Here is a 20,362-nt window from a genome sequence, read left to right as displayed (position 1 = left end):
ATTTCTTATTATATGGAGGAAAATGAATGAGTGACATTGTTAAGAAATTACCTTATTTCTGTGGACAGATTCCTTTCCATGGCTCTGGAGGGAGGCATGGATCTGACACCTGTTTCTTATTCCTTGTGGAATTCACCATTTCAAGCTACAGCACTAGCCCTATTGGATTCAGTTACTCCAAACAGATTCAGGGAATGCAAAGATGTTTTACATGAATTTTTCAGAACCCAGATCACATTGGGAACTAAACAATGGATGGCTGGTTCAGCAAGAGGCATAGTCAGCTCAGCAGAGCATCATATTATTTAGACAAAGTTCTGAAGCCAACCTAATACAAAATCTTAAGACTTGGGGGATAAATTAACTCTGCATTGATTTGCAGCCATGTAACACCAAATTTGCCCCATAGTCTTAATAGAGATATAACTTACACCTATATGGCATCTACAGGATCAATTTTGCAGCTTTTTATTAACATGTTGTTACCTTAATTTATGAATTCTAATTTGGAGCTTGTAATTTTAATTAAGTGCTTCAACTTGTTAATATACCTTATCCTGTAGCAGAGGACAGAAAACATTAGTGCAGGCAACATCCAGATATAAGAGAGGGACTGAGCCGAAGTCCTGGAACACTAACCACCTTGATCTGGATCAGCTATTAACTATTTAGTAATAGGCTGTACTAGAAAAAGCTATTTTATTACTGACATCCTCCTCCTCTGATGCTAGGGAGAGCAAGAGACCCAGCTCTGTGGAGAAACAAACAGATGCCTTTTGCTCACCAAAGCGCCAAGGATGAAATCCTGACACCAGTGAAGTCAGTGTGAGTTTTACCACTGACTTCAGCAGAGCAAGGATTTTACCCAGTGTTCTTTTCAGTAGCAGAATGTGGAGGAAGAGCCACCAGAGGGAGGGGAACCAAGAAAGAGAGCAAGAAGGGTAAAAAAAGGAAACAAAAGAAGATACAGAAAAAGAAGCAAACCTGTGCAGGAAAAAAGAGCTGCAAAAGAAAAAGGAAAGAAATAAAAAATAATTCTATTACAAGTTGATGAGGCCCACTTAACAGGGAATTGAAACCACGTCTCTTGAGTCCCAGATGTGCTTAAGCTGAACGTTCATCCTTCTTCCCTCGGTCTGTTTAGCATAGATAACCCAAAGTAACTACCGCAATAAATGTATTATATGGAATAATCTGACAACTTTGAAGAGACTGAAACCTGTTTTCTGACTAGAGGTGGCAAAAAATGATTGCGTGACCTCTTGGTAACTGGTTGTCAGTAAGAGGGAGACTGTTTCAGAGTGGTGCCGCTGGAAAACTTGAGGATACTGCAGGGGAGATGGGCATAACTGGTAGCAAGTACCATCAGAGCACTGTAATATATGTACTTACAATCAATCTCAATCACATCTTCAAGTCATAGCCTGCTTATTGCAGAGATCATAAAGAAATGCCTCTTCTCAAATATAGCATTACACAAAGAGCTAGATACTAGAGTCAAGCTTTTGTTACCAGCTGAAATAAATAACTAAACAGAGGTGAAGAATGACTGCCTTTGCTGTAAAAAGGAACTGGTCAGTACACCAAACCTGATGGGCTGATCCATCATGCCAAATCTTATGTTCCTGAATAACCATGGTTCTTGCTTTTAGAGTCATGAAGAAATCTGTACATATTCATAGGAAACCTAATACTTTTTAACTATTTGTAGCTCACCCTTGTTATTTGTATCTTACATATATGAACAGATACTGTGTCTTCGTTTTTTAACATTTCCTTTTCCCCTGACCAGCTCTATTGATTTTGAAATGCTCAGCTGCACCTTCACTTGAAAGATAAGATGAAAATAGAGGCCCATTACAGTGCAGCAAACTAGTGCAGCATTTATTCTAGTAGATAGAATACCTATGGATCAAACTACTGAGAACTTTGTACAACGTATGCCATTTTTGTTTTCAAATATGTCCTGCAGATTGCCATATTCATATGGGGGGAGGGGTCGGATGTGCAATGCCCATTGTTAAAAACATAGCAGCTGCCAACCTGTTATGTAAAATTTTGTCTTTTCACTATCAAACATTTATTTTAAATCTTGAATTTGCTAGTAGACACTCCATGGCTGTTAAGTATGTTGTGCATATGGTGAGAACCTACGAGGTATGCACCCAATTCCATGTATGCACCTATGTTCTAAACTCTGATAGGGTTAACCTAATGACATACTTTGATTATTGTGAAGTAGATAGCTCTTGTGTTTTTTTGTCTTTGCTATAGTGTACAGTGGATCTAAACATACTTTGCATATGGATATTGGAAAATGTATCCATTTGAGAGCTGCAAAGAAAGATTTCACAAAGAACCTGGAGAAATGGTATCAGTTATGGGTATTTAATTCAATTTTCTGGCCTCGGAAGGAAAGAAAGGCAGTGTGATTCTCAGACCTGTGCTCTCTTCTTTTTCAGAGCCTCAGTGCTCATGTGAGAACTTGTGAGATGCTTCCCCCACCGGCTATTAGGTACTGTACAGTGCACTACTCTCTATGATACTGTCTTAAGTATATGGAGTAGGCTTAAATCCAAAAGGTGTTTTCAGGGAGCTAGTGCTGGGGGGAGAGCATATATCCCTGATGCTCTGAGAGTGTTAAATGCCCTGAGAAGTGAACATAAAGTGAACAAGAATATAAATATCAATGTCCCTCACGTGAGCTTAGGAACAGGATGCATTCCTACACCTGGGCTGTGTTCAGATATTAGCATTCAGAGTATGGATCCTGTCCAGAAGAATAAGATACACTGTGTAGGAAAAACTGACAAGTATGTTCTTCTCCAGTTGAAATGATTTATTTTTATGCAGATCTTCCACTCCTAGAATAAACCAATGAACTTTGTCGGGTCTGGGAATAAATCTGGGTTCCAAGATGTATTAGCACTAAACTGGATGAATCTTTGAAATGGAAATTTAAGGAAGTGATTGAAGCAGATAACAAAAAGATTGAAACTGGCACAGTAGCTGTGGGGGCTACTTAAGTAGCTACTGTTTCACTGGGATGGGATTAAAGAGGGCCCAGCTAAGGCCATCCTTCCCACCCCCACAACCACACAGACTCAGAGCTGTGTAGTTGAGACTAGGACTCACATGGTGTTCTCTGTACCCCAACAGGTAGCTATGGGCAAGAAACTGCAGGAAAGAGCCAGCCAGAGACTGAAGTTAGCACAGCTGTTGCAGAAGCAGCTTAAGAAGGGACCATTGAACATCAATAACATTTTCTATAGTTTTGACTGGATTTCTCTGCCTTGTGCTGATTGGCTGTTTGCTCAAACCACCTCCTTTTCCCTTTTCTCTTCTCCTCAGCCTCACACCACACCTGCCCCTCATCCTTCTGTCCCTCTTCCCCCTCTCTTCCCTTGTCTTCGTATTTAGTTAATCCCTACTTAACCTCACCCCCAGTTGTGGAACTAAAATGACGTCTGCTGCTATCATAATGTTTTCTCTGCTTTTATGTTGTATCCCTCGGCTCTACTGTTTGCCTTTCAGGTCTATTTAGAATGTAGAGTGTTAAGGCTGGGACAATCTACCACTCTGTGTTTATACAGTGCCTACCACAATAGGGCCCTGCTCTTGGTTGGTCTGTAGACACTACTGTAATAAACATAATATTAAAATAGAAAGCCTTCCTCCCCTTGCCAATGAGACTGAATTGTTCTGAACTAGTTTGCCAGCTACTGATCTGGCTAATCCTACCTGTAACTATCAATTTCAGTAAAAACACAGTACTCCCTCACTTGTTGTTTAGACAAAACGAAACCAATCACCAGAGACCGAACAGGATATTTGAAAAGAAACAGAAAATACACCATTGTCTTCAAGAAAGGGAACCTGAGGACTGAAGTGGTTACAGACAAGCACATGCGTGCCTCACATGTGACACCAGCAATGAAATCATACAGCCAATCACTCAGATGAAAAAAGCACTCAAGCCCTTCCCAGCCATAGGAACAATCTATATGCCATGTTTGAAATAAAAAAAAAAATAGAAAAATAATTATTCAGCTTTTATAGTTTTGTTAATCAGCACCCTCCGAAACAAAAACACGGTAGTACTTTGGTCTAATTTTCGTTGTTGGGTTTAGTGTGCAGGTGGGTGTAGTGTGTTAGCCTGTGATACATAGGAGGTCAGACTAGATGATGTGATGGTCCCATCTGGCCTTAAACTTTGTGACTATGAAAAAAATCAATCCATCAAAGTACCATGCACTTCTCTGACCAATATACACCTGGCTGAGTGCATCAGGCTGGTTGCTTCTAACTGCACACAGATAGTGAGGAAAAAACAGACAATATCTGTTTACATTGATAACATTGATATTTGGTAAGTAGCCAATAACATGCATAATTGATTACACAGCCTCGGCTCATTAATGCTGCATGGTAGATCTAAAGTGTTATGCTGGCCCAATTAAGATTGCCATGGAGAAAATGTCGGAAACTCTGCCCTAAACATTAGATTTTATTACACCTCCCAACCCACACCAAATTCTGTGCCTTCCCATAAACAAGACTGGCTTGTGGCAGAGAGCACTTGTACTATAGACTTGGTTTTGGTGAGAATACAATGCAAATTTAACTCCAAGGACTGGAGCTGGTACCACACCAATTAACTTTTTCATCCATTAAAGACTTTCAAAAGGAGAGTATTAATGTTTTAACATCAGCTAAGAAGACAAGAAAATTTCTGGAATAAGGCTATCCTATATAGGTTCTTATACTGTGCTCATCACTGTAGTATCTGAATGTTTTTCAGTAGCGCATTAAGCAACATTACCACACGTATGATATGTTTGCTCTCTCATCCTCCCCTCAGGGGGAGAAGTGTATGCAGTGGAGTGTGATATTTCGGAAGCTTTGATTTTTATTTTTTTTATAAATAAACCTGTAACTATGTGATTATGTTAGAGAAGATAAGGTCAAAGAAATACTTCTTGCACTTGGAGCAGAAAGCGGTGAGGTTTGCATTCCTAGGGGAGGCATCCCACAGGTCTTGGAAGAGCCCCTGGAGAAAGTTTTGTCCCCTGCACAGATGAGTTTTACTCATTATAGAGAGAGTTCCTTTGTGCCTGAAGAGCAGAGTTGTTGACCAGGGTCTTCATCCTAGAGCTTTGGATGGTCTTTTAGGTATCCTGGGCCACGCCATGGAGTTCTTTGAAGACAAGGACTGAGACCTTGAACTTGATTTGATATTGTACAGGAAGCCAGTGTAGAGAGTGAAGGACAGGTCTGATGTGTTTACCATGTCCTGTGTTGCTGAGGAGATGCACTGCAGTGTTCTGTACTAGTTGGAGTTTGCTGAGTGCTGAAGACTTCATACCCAGGTATATTGCATTGTTGTAATCCATCTGAGAGGTGATGAAGGCATGAATAACTGAAGCCATGTCGTTGACCACCAGAATGAGACACAGTTTCCTAGCCAAGTGGAGATGGTAGAAAATGTTACTGGTAGATATGGTTAAGTGAGAGCTGAGTATCAGCAAGAAATTCAGGCTAGATTACAGACCGAATTGACCAGTTGTAGGTGTCGATCCTCAATCAAAGGAGACTGTACCTGGCTATATGCTCTTCAAAATATTTCCACTGTCCAGTTCAGGTTCAGCCTCAGCCAGCAGTTCTTCATAAAAGAGCTGATCTCATCCAAGCACTGGGCCATCTTAGTGGTGGTGTGGTTATATGTGGTGAAGGATAGGTAGAGCTGTGTACTTCTGCAAATTGCTGGTCTTGAGTCGATGTCACCTGACCCGTTCATCTAGTGATTTCATGTGGATGTTGAAAAGGACCAGAGGAAGAATTAATCCTTGTGGAACTCCGCAAGTGAGGTGTCTAGTGGAGGTGGTGCAGTTTACCATCACTACTCATTGGGTGCTTCCCTCCAGGAAGGACTCCTCAACCATTTTAGTACATTACCCTGGACCCCTGCCACCTTGGTCAGTGAGACAGCAGTATTTCAGCAGTATCAAATATTGCAGAGAGGTTCGAGAGGATGAGAATGGAAGTCTGTCCTCTACCCACTGACAGGAGAAGATCATCCATCAGTGCCACTGAGGTGGTTTCAGTTCCATTTCCTGACCTGAATCAAGATTGTGCTGGGTCTAGAATGAATTACCTGTTTTAACAGAATAAACAACAAAGGGTCCAATTCTAATCCTATTGGACTTAGTTGCAAAACTCCAATCAAATACAGTGAGAATAAGATTGGGCCCAGAAGTTGTCACAGAAGGCCATTGATCACATATTAAATCACTATGCTGAAGAAGGAAATTATCTTCCAATTAAGCCATGTGAACACCAGGTTTATTCCGACAGAACTCCAACAGTTTATGCACAGGACCAGCTTGTAATTTATGGTTTACACACTGCAGGTGTTAAAAGTAGATCTTGCCATGTATAAGAATATTCTTCTCCCATCATCTTCTTCCTAAATCTTATCTATGCCTTTGTCATCAAGCCAGCATTTCCCAGTCCTTCCCCAGATTCCCATCAGCAGGATTCTCAACTGAAGTCAATACTGGCTTTGCATCAGCTTTGTTTTAACAAGATTACTTATTGCTTAGTATCTAGAGTGCAACTCGATTGTTGGCCATTGTAAATTACCTCTTTATCCTTCCCAACTAATTAAATACATTTAGAGAAAAAAGTTAAAAAGCATAGAAAAGAAACAATGAAACAGTAAGAGTAAAGGGAAGTTATTTGGCTATAAATGATATATTTTTGGAAAACACATGTCCTTACTTTGTGCTATTAATATCTGATATGAATGAAAGCAAATGAATTTTACAAGTCTATTTTGTCTTTCATTATTTTTGCTGTATGCTTATTTTGTGTATTTCACTCAACTTGGAAAGTGAACATACTAGTTAATTTCACTCTTGTTTCTAAGCACAGTTACCCCATTGCCAATGTTCATTGAATGCAGCATTTGGGGGGAAAATAAGGGTGGGATTTCCATAAGTAATCAGCATTGACTTCTGTGAGAGCACAGTCAAGTAAGTGCTGAATGCTTTTGAAAAATGCCACCCTAAAGTTCTGTGAAAAGACTATTTTATCAGGGTAAGACAAAAGTTTGAGTGATATAGGCCCCGATCCTGCAAATGCTTATGCGTAACTTTGTTCATGTGCCTGGTCCCATTAAAATAGATGGGACTTCCTACGAATGTAATTATGGCCCAGAACCATTGTGTGTAAAGTAATCAGTGTAAACTGAAGAAAAGTTTTCACATCCAGATTTAATATTGCCAAAATGAATACAGTAAAATGAATTGATATTTTTAATATTGCTAAAATGAATAAGCAAAAATATGAACTCTAGATTTGATAGTTATTCTATTCTCTCCTATATGCTATTCTTTCCCTTAAATTGAGAACAGGCTTGATTCTGCTGGCTACTGTGATCATTACAGTTAGTTTCTATACCATTACAAAAATTTCCATAAATTAATACCAATAACAGGATTTACTCATCCAGGTTTCCTCAATGTGGCTACATCAGGGTATTATCTCTGCCCGGTATGATACCCCCCTTCTTTCGCTTGCTTCCTCTCTAGGAATCACAGTGCTTCTTCTTCATGGCTTCTTCCGCCAGCCAGGTCACTATACAGTTTTCGTCTTCTAGAGTAACAAAGTACCACCAGGCCACCTGTCCTGGTGCCATTCCAGGCAGTCTTCCAATTTAAGACTGGTCCACTTTCTCAGTGGCTAGTAGGGGAACCCAGACCACCTGCTGCTCTGGGTTCCAGCCCAGGGTCCCTACAATAAGCAGACAAGGTCTGTAACATCTCAACCTTGCTGCCATTTCCCTGGGCTTCTTCCTGCTCTGCCTTCCACAGATTTTGTTTCCTGCCACTCCTCTAGCTAACCCCCTTCCATCAGGGACAGGATCCCAGGCTTTTGCTTTCCCCCCACCAGATTTCCTTCTTTCCACCTCTCTGTGCCCAGAGAGTGAGTGCTTAATTTCTCTGTCTAGCCCACTTCTCCTGCAAACTTCCTGGCTTTATGCCTTACCCAGCTTCTCCCCCAGCTGGGCTTCATCAGCAATTAGCAATTTATCAGTCAAGCCTGACTTTCCATAGGTGCAGCTCATAAGGTTAATTGGCTCCTTCTGAGACATCTTAACCCCTCTAGTGCTTGTGTGGGGTAAATACCCCATCACAAGACCTCAATGCTACTAATAATTTAAGCATGGCCTTAAGACTCATTGAATTTCAATGAGATTTAATCAAGTGGTTAAAGTTAAGCGTGAGCTTAAGTGTTTTGCTGACTCGGAGCCAAAGTTAAGTATGCTTTTCCGTAATGGTGCATTAATAAATGATCGACATTGACAGAAACTTAGGGTCAGGAGATTGCAGGGGATACTGGAAGTCATTGCTTGCTGAATGGTCATGTGACTTTGGACAAATTACTTAAACTGTGAGCCTCAGTTTACTCATCTGTAAAATGGGTATAATTAGATGTAGTTATATTTTGAAGGAGTTGAAATTCTTATGAAATTATTCTAAAGTTCTGCACTATCAGAAGAAAGGTGTTATAAAAACAAATTATTATTAATAGTGCTCTGATCTGATGAGCAGGACCCCCTGCCACTCTGTTGAATGGCCAAACCCTTGGGAGATATCGGTTATTTGCTTTTGTTGAAGTAGATGTTATCAGATTTTTTTCTGTTGCATAATAAGTCACAGCTTTTATGTTCTTCAGTTTAATTGTTTATTTACTAGTGGGTCGAGGCACATAGAAAGTGCAAAATAGGGGAGGCTTGCACTGCCATTGCTTGAGTTTCACCTGGGTCCATGTTCTACCTGGTCTATGGATTAGCAGAAAATGTCAGTGTAAGGAGCTGACAGTCCAAACCTTCTGTAAATATGTATTTCACTTTTTTCTTTTAAGCTGTGAATTCCTGAATATGAAAAGAAGGAAGGGGTAGAGATAATGGGAAACTATGAGAAGAACTATAGACAAATATGAGTAAGTAAAAAAAGTGCAAAAACTAGATGACAAAAGCATTAGAATATAAATTTAGATACAAAATTGTTACATTAAATAGAAAATGAAGAAGAGCTTTGTTGTAAATTTGGGGAAAAGATAATAGCAACAACAAAAATGGTGAGGAAAATGGAGAATTTCTAACATAATAGCTTTACATTAAAAGATAATTTATGATATGTGTGCTTAGTGAGATCATTTGTAATTCCTTCTACCCTCTGGGAGTTTGCAAAAATCAAAGATCTATTTCAATATAACTTATTTGATTGACAAAATAAGAATATTCATTATGCCTTCTGGAGTCAAAGGTGTGATGAGTTTGGTATCCATGGTACTGGCCCATTTCTCACTTTGATGGAGCATATTTTAGAAATGATTGAAACAAATTTAAGTCAGTTTAGTGCTTCTGGAAGGTTCCAGGTTGAAAATAAGAGAGAAGACCTCTTCAGACAAATATGATATGGGCAGCAATGTGAAGCTTTTTCCACTCTGTTGTGCTGGGGACTAAACACTTTTACAGGAGGGAACAAATCTAGGGGTGAGAGAATTGGTAAGCCTCCAGGGCCACTTAATTTTAAACCTCTCTATAGATGTAACCACGAAGTTCTGCACCTTTGATGGGGTCATTAGAAAGCCCTCTATATTACTAATATCAGTTAAGAAGCTTGGGCATCAATATCACAGTGGGACTCAACCAGAATGATTGATCTTGAAAGTGTTAGGGGAAAAAAAAACCCAAACCTTGGGAAATGTTTAACAGGGTAAATATTAAAAGAATGAATTCTCTTGTGAACATCCCTGGTTAGTTTCTTAAAATTATTTTTCACAAAGAATAAAAATACAAAAAGGTTAATGACTTAAAGTTTGTATCTTTCACCAAATACCACACATTTCACAGGCTATCCAAAAAGATTATGCAATTACACATGTAAGCAGGGTCTGAATTAATTTTTCCCTGACAGCTAACTGGGAGGGATAGAGACTTTAGATGTGTTCATGTAAATCCAGTTTCATAGAATCATAGATTATCAGGGTTGGAAGGGACCTCAGGAGGTCATCTAGTCCAACCCCCTGCTCAAAGCAGGACCGATCCCCAATTAAATCATCCCAGCCAGGGCTTTGTCAAGCCTGACCTTAAAAACCTCAAAGGAAGGAGATTCCACCACCTCCATAGGTAACCCATTCCAGTGCTTCACCACCCTCCTAGTGAAAAAGTTTTTCCTAATATCCAACTTAAACCTCCCCCACTGCAACTTGAGACCCTTACTCCTTGTTCTATCATCTGCTATCACTGAGAACAGTCTAGATCTATCCTCTTTGGAACCCCCTTTCAGGTAGTTGAAAGCAGCTATCAAATGCCCCCTCATTCTTCTCTTCTGCAGACTAAACAATCCCAGTTCCCTCAGCCTCTCCTCATAAGTCACATGTTCCAGTCCCCTAATCATCTTTGTTGCCCTCCCCTGGACACTTTCCAATTTTTCCAAATCCTTCTTGTAGTGTAGTTTGCTCTTGCTCTCCTTAGATATCCAGCAGATAGAGTGGTGTGTTGCTCGGTGATCAACTTAGGCTGGTTTTGGGTTAGAAATCATTTTAGTACTGAATGCAGTGAAATGCTGTTACCAATGTTATCATTATTGTCTGAATAAAGGGGAGCAGAACTGTGCTTAACCTGTCCCAAATGAGGGGGTCACCCTCAGCTGAAAGGCCCTTATTAAGCCAGAGGCTAGAATGCTAGAGCCCTGTGAAAACAAGAGGGGGGACAGGTGTTCCAGTCAGAAAGCGTAGACCTTCCCCAAGGGTCCTCCCCAGACTGGTTTAACCTGTTCCTCCTCCCCGCCCCACCCCCGCCCTTGTTCAAAGAAAGAGCTAAATAGGCTTCATTAGGAGCCTCTTTGTAATTTTAAATGCTCAGTCAGAGCTGAAATCACTTGAGATGGGGTAGTATTTCTGCCCTGCCAGCAGAGAGCTGAAAACTACTAAGAGACTGATGCACAGAGGTCACAGCATGGAGGCAGGTTGCAACAGAAGATGACTGACAGTCGACTGGCAAACTAGCAAAACGTTGGTAACCATGTACAACTACCCCTGCATTCAGTACTAAGGTGATTTGTACCCAACCCAAGCCGAAGTTGATTACTTTGATGCTGCTGTATCTGCTGAATATGTAAGCAGAGCAGGAGCAAACTGTATTTGCATAAACACACCCAAGTCATTCCCCCTCCCAGCTAGCTGTCAGGGAAGCATTCATTCAGACCCTGTTTACAGATATAATCTCTCATAGCTGAAAAAGTAACCCTTTGTAGATTATAGGAGAAACAGAATGGCCCCCTCAAGGATAGAACTGCTTTTAGTAGGGGGTTGGACTGGATGACCTCCTGTGGTCTCTTCCAACCCTTATCTTCTATGATTCTACGATTCTATGATTTGAGAAAGCTTGAGAGGTTTGTATAATATAATATCTATAATATCTCAGACTGGTAGCTGAGTTATTTTAGCCACTAAAAATGACACGAACAGGGCCTTAATTTGTGTCTCAGTGTTCGAGGTAAATGTGGATACATAGTCGTGAAGGGAATAGGCTGTAACTTCAGTGGCATCTCTCAGTATCAAAGCTACATAGCCAATCATAGGTTTGCTAACATCACAAAGCATAGATTTTTATTTAAATATTAGCATTTTTAAAAAATCAAAATAGAATGAAAACAAAATTGAGGCTTGATAGTTTAAGCTCTCAGTAGTTAGACAAGACACAAGATAACTGTGATATCATTATGTATGCTTTGCAACATGTACAGCATTTTTCTCATTGCCTATTGTCACTGCAAACTGCTTGCTACACAGCTCACAGGTGCTTATGTAGTAACCCTGGCCCTGGCTGCATCTGTGGAGCAGAAGCACACAATACTGTTCTGGGGAGAGAAACAGCCAGTGAGATGGCAATTCGAGATGTGGAATCTCAGAATTTTCCCAAAGGGGCAGTGGAAAGGTAGTTAGAGAAGAAGGAGGTGAAAAGACAGTGCTGAGGTGGAAAGGGGATTGGCCAGAGGAAGCTGGATAGTAAAGGGCTGTGTGCATGAAGCCTGGTCATGAGGGGCACAGAGCATATCACCGGTGAGGTTGAGCACTAGCGCACTGACAGAGGGAATACAGTTTGGGTGCCTGGGAAATGGATGTGGTCCTCTGGGTGAGGAGGGGTCATTCAGGGGTGGCCCTGCTGAAAAGAAGCATGGTCATCGCCACGTTAAAGTTAAGCAGCATCTCAAGCTGGAAAGAGGTGAAGGTGGGACAACAGGTTTCACCCTGTTTGCAGCCAGGGAGAGGAGGAATTGATTCCCTCTTGAGGTGACACAGGATGTTGTTGAAAATATTTCTATAATTGTAAAAACAATGAGGAGCCTTGTAGCACCTTAGAAACTAACAAATGTTACAAATGATTCATCTGATGAAGTGGGTTCTAGCCCATGAAAGCTTATGACCAAATACATTTGTTAGTCTCTAAGATGCCACAAGGACTCCTCGTTGTTTTTGCTGATACAGACTAACATGGCTACCACTCTGAATTCTATAATTGTGATAGTAATTTACAGTTTATTATTTTCCTAAGCACAATTAATTAATTAATTAATTAATCTGCCAGATTTCTGGATTTTTCCTTTATAAAAGTTAAAATTAGTAGGCATAGCCTAGTAGAGGGCTGGGTCCCTCCACTTACCTTGATCATCACTCTACATGCCATGTGAATTATTAACGAAAGAGACAGTAAGTGAAGGCTGAGAATTAAGGTCCAAATGGAAATAGTAAAACTGCTACCCAACCAAAACTAACATTAGCAATCTTGTAATGTGTTATGCACTGAAAGAAAGACTAAATGGCTTCAGAGGATTTTGGAATAGGTTTCCAAGGGAGGTTGTGGAATCCTGGTCACTGGAGGTTTTTAAGAACAGGTTAGACAAACATCTGTCAGGATGATCTAGAGAAAGAAGGTGGATGAGGTAATATCTTTTACTGGCCCAACTTCTGTTGGTGAGAGAGACGAGCGTTCAAGCTTAGACAGAGCTCTTCTTCAGGTCTGGTCTAGGTGCATTTGGTCCTGCCTCAGTACAGGGGGATGTACTAGATGACTTCTTTAGGTTCCTTCTAGCCCCACATTTCTATTATTCTATCTTCTTCTCTTAGCCAGATAGTCCAAATCATGTTTGATATATCGTTATTTATTTGAACTGCCACAGCACAATTTTATTAAGTGAAATTTAACCTGATGAAAGTCCATTGAAATCAGTGGAGGATGAACTTAGCCCAAGAACTCTGTCGAGCTGGTTGAAAGAAAAACAAAGATGGTAAATATTGTGAACATTTTTTGAAAATTTGTATGTATATTTCTGAAACTGAAAAAATGTTTCAGAAATTGAAAAAAAAAAAATCAACCCGATCTAGTGTTCAGTCTCTAGGTATAGGATAGCAAAGTCCATTTAAATATAGGATGAAGAGGTGAGAAGAAACATTTTTTTACTTTTGTCTCAATCAGTTTGAACCTTCAACTCTGAAAAGTGATTACGTTAAAATGACTAATTCAATTGATTTGTTGATGTATTCAGTCTATCTGCTTACGCTGATGACAAAATAGTTTTCACTGCTTTTTTACTCCTCCTATCTTTGCAGAACCAACACAGTTCAGACAGTCTATCCCATTTTATCCAGTGTAGGCGGAATTGTTTATTAAATTGCAATCCATTACAAGTGTGCAACCTCACTCAAAGCAATGGTTTACATTGGTGTGACTGTGAGTATAATTTTGCCTTCTAAATCTTTGTTATCTTTTAGGCAACAGATCAAAAGAACCCAGCTTGACTCTCAGAGCCATGGTTGAGTTTGCAAAAATGGCTGTTAGAAAAACAAATATACTGCAATATGAACACTTTTGAAACAGAAATTATTGGGAGACAGTCAGGGGTGAAAGTAACTTAAAGGACTTACCAGTACACCAGAGTCCTGAGCAGGAGGAATGGCCTCAACCAGAAGAGGAGTGGCCTCAACCAGAAGAGGCAGGGACTTTAAATACCCTGCCAGGGGAATTTGCCAGTATCCTTTGGTCAGGTCTAGAGTGGTTAGGTATCGGGCCTTGCCTAACTGATCAACTAGCTCGTCAATGCATGGTATCAGATAGGCATCGAATTGGGATACTTCATTCAACTTCCGGATGTCATTGCAAAACCTCAGGGTGCCATCAGGCTTGGGGACTAGGATGATAGGGCTGGACCACTGGCTGTGGGATTCTTCAATAACCCCAAGTTCCAGCATCTTCTTCACTTATGTCCTAATTTCGTCCCTTTTAGCTTCCGGTATTCGGTATGGTCTTATCGTCACCCTTACTCCGGGACTGGTGACAATATGATGTTGGACCAGTGTTGTACAGCCCGGCTGTGTACAGAACACATCCTGGTTCCGTTGGATCATATCAATGACCTCTGTTCGTTGTTCTGGAGTTGACTCAGAAGATATCTTCACCTGCCCCTGTGGGTCATCTGTCTGGGTTGGAGCTCCTCGCATGACCAGGCACGTCTCTCGGTCATGCCAGGGCTTCAGTAAGTTGATGTGGTAGATTTGCTCTGGCCTTCGGTGGTCTGGTTTTCTGACCTTATAGTCCACCTCCCCAATGGCTTTCACTATCTCATATGGTCCATGCCAGCTGGCTAGGAGTTTGCTTTCTGCTCTCAGTACTATCACCATTACCTGTTCCCCCAACTGAAATCTCCATACTTTTGCCCGACGGTTGTAATATGTCTGCTGGGCCTCTTGTGTTTTTTCCAAATGTTCTCGTGCTATAGGGGTTACTCGAGTTATTCGTTCTCTCATCTGTGTCACGTGCTCAATGACATTCTTTCCTGGGTTGGGTTGTTCTTCCCAGTCCTCCTTGGCAATATCTAATATTCCGTGTGGGTGGCATCCGTATAGTAGTTCAAAGGGAGAGAAACAAGTGAACACCTAGGGGACTTCCCATATAGAAAACATTCGATACTGTAGAAGGGTATCCCAGTCTTTTCCGTCCTGTGCTACAACCTTCCAGATCATACTTTTAAGAGTACGGTGAAAGCACTCGCCCAGTCCATCTGTTTGTGGATGGTAGACTGAGGTCCATATGGATGGATGCGGAGTACGGTACATAAGTCTTTCATTAATTTTGACCTGAACGGGGTTCCTTGGTCTGTCAGGATCTCCTTAGGGATGCCCACTCTGGCAAAAACCTGGAGTAGTTCTCTTGCTATTGCCTTGGATGTGGGGTTTCTTAAAGGAATGGCTTCTGGATACCGTGTGGCGTAGTCAAGGATGACTAGTACATTTTGGTGGCCCCGTGCCAATCTTTCCAGTGGGCCCACTATGTCCATTGCTATCCTCTCGAAAGGGACTTCAATAATAGGCAAAATTATTAATGGGGCCCGCAAGTGAGGTCGAGGGCTATGCAACTGGCATTCAGGGCAGGAGGCACAATAGCGTTGGACCTCTGCATGTATTCCTGGCCAATAAAACCTTAGGACTCTATCCAGTGTCTTGTCTACTCCTAGATGTTCCCCAAATAGATGACTATGAGCTAACTCTAGTACTGCCCTTGTGTGTTTCCGTGGGACTAAGAGTTGCTCTACTTCTTCCCTTCGTATTTGCGCTATCCTGTACAACAGATTGCGTTTGAGCACATAATATGGCCTTGGGCCTTTGGTTTTTCCTTCCATGGGTATGCCATTTACTTCCACTACCTCCTCCCTCACATTCGTATATAGTGGGTCATTGGCTTGGTCCTGCCCGAAATTCTCACGTGCGGTACCAATCTGATCTAATTCCAGGGGGCCTGTTTCTACTCCACCCCCTGGATTGCCCCTACTTGGGCTAGGAACCGCCTCTGAGTCCTCACTGGTCTGAATTATCTCCTGGCCTCCTGAATGGGTTCGCCTACCAACAAGGGAGGTTTTCTGGTTCTCTGCTAGAATTCTGGTCCCTAATCTTTTATCTGCCCTCCTTTCCCACCTAGACTTTTGGGGTTTTCCAGGGGGTGAGAATAACTCTGAGGCAAATTCGGCAAACATTGGGGTGAGGCTATCTGTAGGTGCCTCCGTCTCAGCCCGGGGGTTGCTACCCTCCCCTGGCTCTATTGGGGGGAGTAAGCTCTCAAACCCGGGGAAGTCCCTACCAATTAAGACAGGGTAGGAAAGCCTGGGGACCACCCCTGCAGTCACCCTGGTAGTATTCCCCTGGATCTCAATCTGTCCCGGGATTGTGGGGTAGAAATTTACGTTGCCATGAACGCATGTTACCCCTGTGTTTTTGGCCCGGGTTAGTTGGTCTTGCCCACCAACTTCCCTGAGACCAGCGTGACAGCGCTCCTGGAATCTACTAATGCTATGGTTTCGATTCCATTCATTTTTACTGATCTTGTATACCCATGTGAGGTCATTGCGACCCCTACCAGGCCGATTAGGCCACATTGCTTCCCGTGATCCCCCAGGTTACATTGCATAGGCGCTTCTCTGTTGGGGCATTGGGCTGCTATATGCCCCAATTCCCCACACTCGTAACACTGCCCCCTTATTCCGGTTGCCGCCCTCTGCCTGGGGCTATTTGGCCGGCCCCCCCCAGCCCTCTCTTCCCAACCCCCCAGGTCCCTTCTTGGCCTCAGGCCATTCCTTGGGGTCTTTCCTCCCAGTTATGGTTCTCCTGGCGTTCTCAACAGTCCGGGGCCTTGGGTTTGGGACTGGCTTCCTGGTTTGCCGTGTCTCACCCCCTGGGGTCTGGAACAGTTTGCAGGCTGCCAGCTGTCTTTCCACGAGGGAGACCAACTCATCATAGGTGGAGGGGGCATTCTGGTCAACCCAAGCCCGGAGGCCTGGTGGTAGCCCCCTCACATACCGGTCCAGTACCAGGAGCTCCATCATCTTCTCAGAGCTGAGGGCCTCAGGGCGCAGCCATTTCCGGGTCAGGTGGATCAGATCAAACAATTGCAATTGGGGTATCTTGTCCTCCATATACTGCCACTCATGGAACCTCTGGGCCTGCAACGCCTTCATTACTCCGGATCTGGCCAGGATTTCTGCCTTCAGCTGGGGGTAATCTGCTGCTGTCTTCGCAGCCATATCATAGTAGACCTTCTGGGCCTCCCCACGCAGGAATGGGGTGAGGATACCAGACCACTGATCTCAGGGCCAGGCCTTCCGCAGGACTACTCTTTCAAAAGCCAGGAGGTATGCCTCCACATCATCCTCCCATGTCATTTTCTGTAGGCAGTGGCTGGCCCGTATGGTCCAGGTCCCGTCTCAGTTGCGTTTCAGTTCCATAAGGGCCTTCATCTGGTTCATCAGCTCTTGCAGCAGGGCTCGGTCCTGGGCAGCCTGACTCATCAACAGATGATTAGTCTCCTGCTGCATCCGAGTCGCCTCCTGTTGGGCGGTTGCTTGGACTCGGGTAGCCTTCTGCTGGGCTGCGGTGGCTTGCATTAGGGCCTTGACCACGTTGTCCATCTTAGGGATGGGACGGTTTTGGCTAACTCTGCTTTAAGTCCCCAGTGTGTAGATCCCACTCTTTACACCACGTGTGGCAAATTGCTGGCACTATTTTGATGGGTCTCACGCTTTCTCTTCTTGAGGAGGGTTCAGGGCACTGTTTCTTGCCCCTGAACTGGGGTATTAACTGCCCCACTAGTGTCCTAGAGGAGGGGAGTGGAGAGGGAGGGACTGGGGCCCACCCTCTACTTCGGGTCCCAGCCCAGGGGCCCTAGGGATAGCAGTAAACTGCTTGAACTAGCAGTTTCTTCCCCTGGACTACTTCCCTCTCCTGCCCTTCAGCTTGTGTGGCTTCCTGCCCTCCCTCTGCACAAACCAGGCCTCCCTTTACCTAGGGTCTTGGTCTTCTTAGCCCACTGTAGCACTTCTCCAAACTCTCCTCTGCTTCCCTCCAAACTGCTCTCTGCTCCAACACCAATCCATTCTGCTTCAACTCCTCCAAACTGCTCTCTGCTCCAACACCAATCCACTCTGCTTCAGCTCCTCCAACCAGCTCTCTACTCCAACACCAATCCACTCTGCTTCAACTCCTCCAACCTGCTCTCTACTCCAACATCAATCCACTCTGCTTCAAATCCTCCAAACTGCTCTCTACTCCAACACCAATCCACTCTGCTTCAACTCCTCCAACCTGCTCTCTACTCCAACACCAATCCACTCTGCTTCAACTCCTCCAACCTGCTCTCTACTCCAACACCAATCCACTCTGCTTCAACTCCTTCCCTTGTCTGACTGAAGCGGGGCGGGGGGAAGAGGGGGTTATCAGGTGACTGGCTTCAGGTGCTTTAATTGGCTTCAGGTGCTTTAATTAATCTATAGCAAATTTTCTTCCCTCTACAGGGAAGAAGGCTCCCTTCTAACACTCTCCAGCTTCAAGCCCACACCCTCTGGGTGGCATCCACCGACTCACTTGACGCCTTCGAGGAGTGGTGGGCGTTGTCCGAGGTTCTCTGCTCGTTGACCCCGTCCAGTTCCCTCCATCTGACCCTTTGATTGAGGGGAAGAGCGAGAGACCCCAGCCCCAGCCGTTGCCACTGTGGATACCATCATCACTGTCACCTAGGAGGGGTCCTATCACACGTGGGTGTACGTCCCCCCCACCCCCAAACCGCCCACCCCGCAGCCGTGCCCATCTTGTCGGGCACTCTCAGGAGAGGAATAATCGGTGACACTGGGCATGGCACTAGGTAACTCGAGGGAGTGGAAGACCATGAGTGTCGAGGAAGCCCCCCCGCTCTAGGCCACCAGGTAACTCAGAAGGGTGGAAGACCACTAGTGTCGAGGAAGCCAGGCTAGCTGGTGATTCTTTGTAAGTGTTACGCAAATAAAATTTTTTTCTGTTTCAAAAAAAAAACCACTCTCCTGCTTCACGCCCACACCCTGGTGTCCCATCCTGATACAAAGTGGCGGGACCTCCTGCCACCTTTGGAGGGTGAGCAATCCCGGTGGGCCAGCCTGTATTCCACCTTGGTCCCGAGGCCTGTCGGGGACATTAGTTTGTGGCTCCTTCATGGAGCTGTGAGCATGGGCGTGTTTTTGACATGGTTCACCCCCATCACAGATACTTGCCCTTTTTGCAACGTGAGGGAAACCCTGGCGCACATATATTTAGAGTGTGCCGGGCTGCAGCCCCTTTTCCGGCTCCTCACGAATATTTTATTACGCTTTTGGCTACACTTTTCCCCTCACCTTTTTATTCACACACTCCCCATCCGTGGCCCCACAAAATCACGAGATCTCCTGGTTAACCTCCTCCTAGCCCTAGCTAAAACAGTCATTTATAAAACCAGAGAGGGGAGGTTGGCTAATGAAGCGTCCTGTGATTGTAGGGCCGTTTTCCGATCCTCAGTACATTCACGTATCCGGGCGGAGTTCCTCTGGGCGGCGTCCACCGACTCCCTTGATGCCTTTGAGGAGTGGCGGGTGCTGTCCGAGGTTCTCTGCTCGTTGACCCCATCCGGTTCCCTCCGCCTGACCCTTTGATTGAGGGGAAGAGCGAGAGACCCCAGCCCCAGCCGTTGCCACTGTGGATACCATCATCACTGTCACCTAGGAGGGGTCCTATCACACGTGGGTGTACGTCCACCCCACCCCCAAACCGCCACCCCCCAGCCGTGCCCATCTTGTCGGGCACTCTCAGGAGAGGAATAATCGGTGACACTGGGCGTGGCACTAGGTAACTGGAGGGGGTGGAAGACCATGAGTGTCGAGGAAGCCCCCCCGCTCTAGGCCACCAGGTAACTCAGGAGGGTGGAAGACCATGAGTGTCGAGGAAGCCCCCCTGCTCTAGGCCACCAGGTAACTCAGGAGGGTGGAAGACCACGAGTGTCAAGGAAGCCCCCCCGCTCTGGGCCCAGGCTAGCATGAACACTTCTCCCTCCTGAAGGCTGCTGTGTTATACCTTGTGTTTGCTTTTGTTTTGTTGCATAGTTTTGCTTTATCCTTTCTGGTGATTTTTTGTAAGTGTTACACAAATAAAATTCTTTTCTGCTTCAAAAAAAAAAAAAAAAAACCACTCTCCTGCTGCCCTCTGGCCATGCTGTATCACATATATCATAACAACCTATAGGAAACTGGTCTATGAAATCTGTGGAGAGACTTAGTAATATTTCCCTTTTAGATAATACAGAGAATTTATGGGTGCAACATTTTTGAGTATTTTTATTTTTCAGTTTAAAAAAGTAGTACCACAGTTTTGTGTGACATTGTGCCTCAAAGTGTTACTTGGGGCTTCTTGTCTCCAAAGTAAATTATGTTATGTAACCACTGTTGTAGTAAACAATGTTCTAATG

The 20,362-nt window shown here is 43.8% G+C and overlaps 1 protein-coding gene across 1 annotated transcript; it reads right to left on the bottom strand.

Annotated features, from left to right (window-relative positions):
- Positions 1-14,331: 14,331 nt before the first annotated feature.
- LOC119565089 (zinc finger and SCAN domain-containing protein 16-like) lies at positions 14,332-17,144 on the bottom strand. The gene is made up of 2 exons (XM_037889484.1): positions 16,793-17,144; positions 14,332-14,945 (listed from the first exon to the last, which is right to left on the bottom strand). The coding sequence occupies exons 1-2, from the start codon at positions 17,142-17,144 to the stop codon at positions 14,332-14,334; spliced, it is 966 nt and encodes a 321-aa protein (XP_037745412.1).
- Between the last annotated feature and the right edge of the window lie 3,218 nt (positions 17,145-20,362).

Source organism: Chelonia mydas, chromosome 1 (assembly GCF_015237465.2).
Source record: "Chelonia mydas isolate rCheMyd1 chromosome 1, rCheMyd1.pri.v2, whole genome shotgun sequence".
In the NCBI taxonomy this organism is placed as follows: Eukaryota; Metazoa; Chordata; order Testudines; family Cheloniidae; genus Chelonia; species Chelonia mydas.
The sequence above is the reverse complement of the archived record's forward strand: the minus strand, read 5'-3'. Positions and strand labels throughout refer to the sequence as shown.

Coding starts and splice junctions, on each gene's coding strand:
- LOC119565089 (XM_037889484.1), bottom strand. CDS start 17,144: ATGGCTGCGAAGACAGCAGCAGATTACCCCCAGCTGAAGGCAGAAATC. Junction 14,946..16,792: donor ACTGTTCCAGACCCCAGGGG/GTGAGACACGGC, acceptor ACGGAATATTAG/ATATTGCCAAGGAGGACTGG.